Source organism: Camponotus vicinus, unplaced genomic scaffold (genome assembly GCF_025532165.1).
Source record: "Camponotus vicinus isolate PSW18456_S1 unplaced genomic scaffold, iyCamVici1.0 SCAF_13, whole genome shotgun sequence".
NCBI lineage: Eukaryota > Metazoa > Arthropoda > Insecta > Hymenoptera > Formicidae > Camponotus > Camponotus vicinus.
In genome coordinates, this window is record NW_028141949.1 from 12,649,295 (window position 1) to 12,654,282 (window position 4,988).

Sequence of the window (4,988 nt, forward strand, 5' to 3'; positions counted from 1 at the left end):
ATTGAGTGGGAACCGTTTGTCAAAATCAACTTGAGCTTACCGAAACAAGAAAGATTTCGTGGTGTAAGCTATGACATCATTAAAATGCTTTTAAGTAAGCTGAATGCAAGTCGCGAGATCACCATATTTGATAGGGATACTTATTCGTTGGGCCATATAGGACCGAATGGTACTTATGATGGTTTATTGGCCTTTGCGAGCGACGGCAGAATAGACATTACTATGAATACAATATATATATGCGAATCGTGGAAAATCAAGTATGTATCTCAGTCGTTTTCAAGGAAATAATTATAAAAATAATTTATATTAATATTTTAAGAGGAATCCTCAAGAGTATCCTAATTCAAAAACTTCTTAAAAATCTAACTAAATTATAAACTTTTTTACATTAAATATATTTATATCACAGACGAGATAAAAAAGTATAATATTTTATTTATTTTCAGATACTTATATCCCCATATAACATCAGGAATTTGCGTCATTGCGCAACCAAAGAAACAGATCTCCGAATTTACCAAGATAATAAGATTTCTGTCACCGGAAGTAATGGTAGGAATAATCGGGATATGTTTGCTAACTTACATAGTTTTTGTGAAAATCGTGGGATATATAAAGGCTGGACTAGAGGTGATAAGACTCGTGGTCGGCGTAGGATTTTTATATTTACCCAAATTGGATTCCGTAAGAATCTTCATATGTATGGTATTGATTTTATTCCTTAATATAAATGCTCTCTTCCAAAGTCACTTGTCATCTTTGCTCACTGTGCCGATTTATTATCGCGACATCGACAGCATACAAAGTCTCAAGGTAATCGAAAATTTCATTTGTTTGTTTTTCCTCCTTAGATTTATATCTCAATTCTCGCTAAATTAATAATCAATTTTTTATGTATAGTTATGTATGTCATCAATCTTATTTAAATAAATATGCCAAATTATTTTATAAGCAATTAAAGATACGAAAACACTTTTCCTAAGTTATTTTATTTAGAACCTGAAGTTACATAGACTAATTAGTTTTTTGTAAGTGATAATGGTAATAGAAGAGATTTTAAAGACAATCTTATTCTTTAAATGATATATTTTTCATCTTTGATATAATATTAACTGTTGAAGTGAATTCAGAAATCTACTTATTAAAAATTATTTAGAATTATGAAAGATTGTAAATTAATAAAACCCTTTTAAAAGCAAAACATAAATACTACTAAATTATAGTTATTATATTAAATTAAACATATTGGTTAATATAAAAGATACTTATTGAAATTTAATAAGAAAAACGTTTAATTTTTATAGGCTTTCATGATTTAAAATAACTTTTATTAAGTTATTGTTTTAATAAGCGATTACATTAAGGGCAAAATATATAATGCTTAACAAAATTAAATTAATTTTTAAATCTCTATTATTATTAAGAACATTAAAAAAAAAAATTCAATAATATGATCATATAACATTATCTTCGAGCAATTTTTATATAAATATGAATTTTTATATGAACTTGTAATATTCCGTATCTTTAATTGTTTATAAAATATCTAGTATAATATATCTAGTTAAATCAGACACAGTGCAAACACAGTATTATGGGGCAAATAAAATATCCTTATAAACTATACAAAATACAAATATTTTTATAATATTTACAAATACATTCTCTTATCATTTAGGAACATCTTTACATCATACATAAATTACAGTACTTATTTTAAAGTAAAGCAACTGTTATATTTAAATTTTAATCGTAAATTTTTTATAATAAAGTAGTATGAATTTAATGATATCTTGAGATATAAGTGGCACATGTTAATTTAATTGATACTTTTTTCAGGATGCCGGTTACACTTTATACGGACCGAACATCTTCAAGAATATCTTTGACGAATATGATCCCGTATTCCAATCGCGCTACAAGATAACTAACTACAAAAATTGCGTGGAACATGTCCAAAATTCGTCGATCGCTGTATGTGTGGGAGACTGCTACACTTTGTACTACAGCATCAAAAATCGAGATTTTATTAAATCAAAAATGTTGCGTCCGACGACAGCATCGTATATCACCCGCGAGAATTGGCCACTCTATAATCGTGTAAACGATATTTTACATCGGATGATGCAGGCTGGCTTGCTGAAGAAAGCTCGAAATGAGATTCACTGGGAAATGGAACGCGAGGAAGAGAGAACCGCTTTAACGAAAAAAGGCTTCAACGTAATTTCGCTAAAGCAGCTAACATTTAGTTTTTATATTCTTGGACTTGGATACGTTTGTGCCATTATAATCTTTGTACTGGAGTTGGCAATCGGTGGTTCTATTCCCATATGTCAAAAGTGGGAAGTGATCGGGAAGAGAGGAAAGAAAAATACGAGAAAAAGAAATAAATCTCGAACGAACGGTAAACTTTCAATATTAGCATTAAAAACCGACTTGCAATTTAAAAGATTGTGTAAACGACAAACTTTTTCAGCGAAGAAACAGTGCATATTTGAATCATGCACATCAACAAGAAACGAAAATCAAAGACAATATGTGTCAAAACAATAAGTTGTATACTCTTGAGTTTAATCCTGAATTTCTCGCAGTACAAGAGAATTAGCAAAATATTTATATTAAATTCACAGGATAATTGGACTTGTTAAATTAAAAAAGAAGAGAGAGGACCAGTTGTTATTTTTTATATTTTGCTTTTAGATTCGATATTGATATTTCTATTAGATTATATATATATAAGATAAAAAAACCCTGTTTCACAAAATATCTCGCAAATATATATATATATAGATATTTCTATTAGATTATATATATATATATATATATATATATATATATATTTGCGAGACAGATATTTTGTGAAACAGAATTTTTTTATCTATTTTACAGTAATCCCTTACCAACAGATTCAGAAGAGAGTGGAGCAAACATATATGTATATGTATATATTGTCACGGGTCTTTCTTCCACGTGATTTATCTTCTTTGTCGCCGTTACATTTTAATTTGTTTTGTCTTCCCGCTTACGAACGTAAGTCGAAAATTGCTAATCCGTCAAGGCAATATGCGCTTTTGAAAAGTAATGCGCGCGCAAAAAGTGAGATATCTAATTAGATGGTCATAAAAGGCAAAACTAAAACGAAGTCAGGAAGCTTCCTCAGCTAGCATTGCAATTGAATAAAAATGAAAGAAGCAAGATCACATGCGAAAAAAAAATAAAAAAAAGCACGCCGACAAAGGACTATCATCTAGATGACCAATTTATTTAAATCAATTTATGATCTCAATTTGCACGGAGCTTTTTTTTTGGCAACAAGAATAATAAAAAATGATAGTGTACTATTAACGAATTTCATCTTTATATTGATCGCTCGATGTATGAGATGAGGCGTTTGAAATATTTACGAGATACATTTATTAAAGGATATTACAAGTCACTTCGTATGGCTACTATATAAATTTTGTACTTTCTTTTTTCCGTTATGCGTCAAAAAAATGGTATCAACGACGAAATATATAAACAATCCGTAATTAACGAAGAAATTGTATTTTTACGATAGATAATGTGCACAGCCGAAAATATTGATCGATCGACTTTCATATTTGTATTCGTATAATCACGCGATTAACATAATCACATAGTCTAAAATTGTGCACGCGAGTGAAGTTCGAGTATGCAGCGTCAAATCAGTCAATACAGTATAATTGCATTATACTGTAATTTCGACAATCAAGCATTGATACATTTCTGGTAGTCGTATAATACACAGTTCTGTAAAAATAGTCTTTCTTTAATCGCGTCATTAAATTTTGACACATTACTTTTACGCGATTCTTGTATTTCCGTCAAAAGCGATAAAATAATTTTTATTTTTAAGCTGCTAATCGATTTTTAAAACGGAGAGAAAGTAGAATAGAAATATTATATAAATATATAATAGAGAAGAAGAAATATTTCGATCGAGATGATTAATATAAGTCAATCTCTTCAGTCGTCTCTTTTTCTTCAGCTGTTGGCTATTATTTTGTTCGTAACAGGAACAATGTTTAAATTCCTCTAACAATTAAAAGCTCTGCGATTTAATTATGCCTTGTTTTATATAAATTTGCAATGATTTATGGTACCTCAGTCGGGCACAATCGTTATTTATGTATATTTCGGAAATTACACATGGACATGTATCAATTTATAACAGCCCTTTTATGCTAATGTATGTGTGAATACAATAATTAATAATTAAAATAAGTACAAGATAAAATATATAGGTGATTACATCTCATTAAATGATATAATTTTGTCTCACCTTGCGGTTTGTCATTCACATCTATATTCTTCGATTCTTTTGTTTTATTAATCCCCACTGCCTACTATTATTCTTCCCAATTTATCCTTCCGTCTCCATGTCCATCTATCATTAAATAATTCGTTACCAATGTCATCAGTAAACGGATAATTAGTCGGTGTGTGTAAGCATATGCTTTGTGCATGTATGCATATATTTAAACGTATATAAATCTCAGTACGTATACCATGTGGTCGTAGAACAATCCACTGGACAATTCCCAGTGAATGACGCATCGTGTCCTTCACTCTTATTGGAATTGAGCTTTCTAAGGAACTAATTTTCGATTCCACAAGGAAATGCGGAACGGATTTTTGATCTATTTAAAAGCATACACGTTGTTTATATGAAATAAGAAGCAAAAATGGAGTATAAGCGAGAACTTTCGACAAAAACAAGAAAATATATACACGTATTTAAGTTATGCACGTATTCACGTATATTCATTTATTCACGCAATTCGCATTCGTTTGACAATTATTTCGATACATTATCCGCGGCTCTTGTCCATGTGCCGTGTTAAGTTGATTCAAAACTGAATGAAACTTAATCTGCAATAAAAACCATAACGCATTGCCGCCAATCCGCACGACAGCCATCAGAGCTATTACCGACCTTTCATCTGACTTCCAAAGCAAACGCC

At 30.1% G+C, this 4,988-nt stretch overlaps 1 protein-coding gene across 4 annotated transcripts; it reads left to right on the forward strand.

Moving 5' to 3' along the window:
* Nucleotides 1-492: 492 nt before the first annotated feature.
* On the forward strand, nucleotides 493-3,336 carry LOC145964007 (uncharacterized). 4 transcript variants are annotated; one of them, XM_083086360.1, is made up of 3 exons: nucleotides 493-816; nucleotides 1,843-2,407; nucleotides 2,893-3,336. In XM_083086360.1, exons 1-3 carry the CDS (start codon nucleotides 553-555, stop codon nucleotides 3,114-3,116), a joined length of 1,053 nt encoding a protein of 350 aa, XP_082942486.1. In that variant the 5' UTR covers nucleotides 493-552; the 3' UTR covers nucleotides 3,117-3,336. The 4 variants fall into 4 exon arrangements, with proteins under 4 accessions (XP_082942486.1, XP_082942489.1, XP_082942488.1 ...); XM_083086363.1 differs by having other exon boundaries at nucleotides 2,910-3,336; XM_083086362.1 differs by lacking the exon at nucleotides 2,893-3,336 and adding an exon at nucleotides 2,480-2,752.
* The last annotated feature ends 1,652 nt before the right edge of the window (nucleotides 3,337-4,988 follow it).

Bases quoted from the DNA above. Each gene is read 5' to 3' on its own strand.
- LOC145964007 (XM_083086360.1), top strand. From the start codon at position 553: ATGGTAGGAATAATCGGGATATGTTTGCTAACTTACATAGTTTTTGTG. The intron at 817-1,842 runs GTAATCGAAAAT...TACTTTTTTCAG, and splicing joins ACAGCATACAAAGTCTCAAG to GATGCCGGTTACACTTTATA. The intron at 2,408-2,892 runs GTAAACTTTCAA...TCTATTTTACAG, and splicing joins AAATAAATCTCGAACGAACG to TAATCCCTTACCAACAGATT.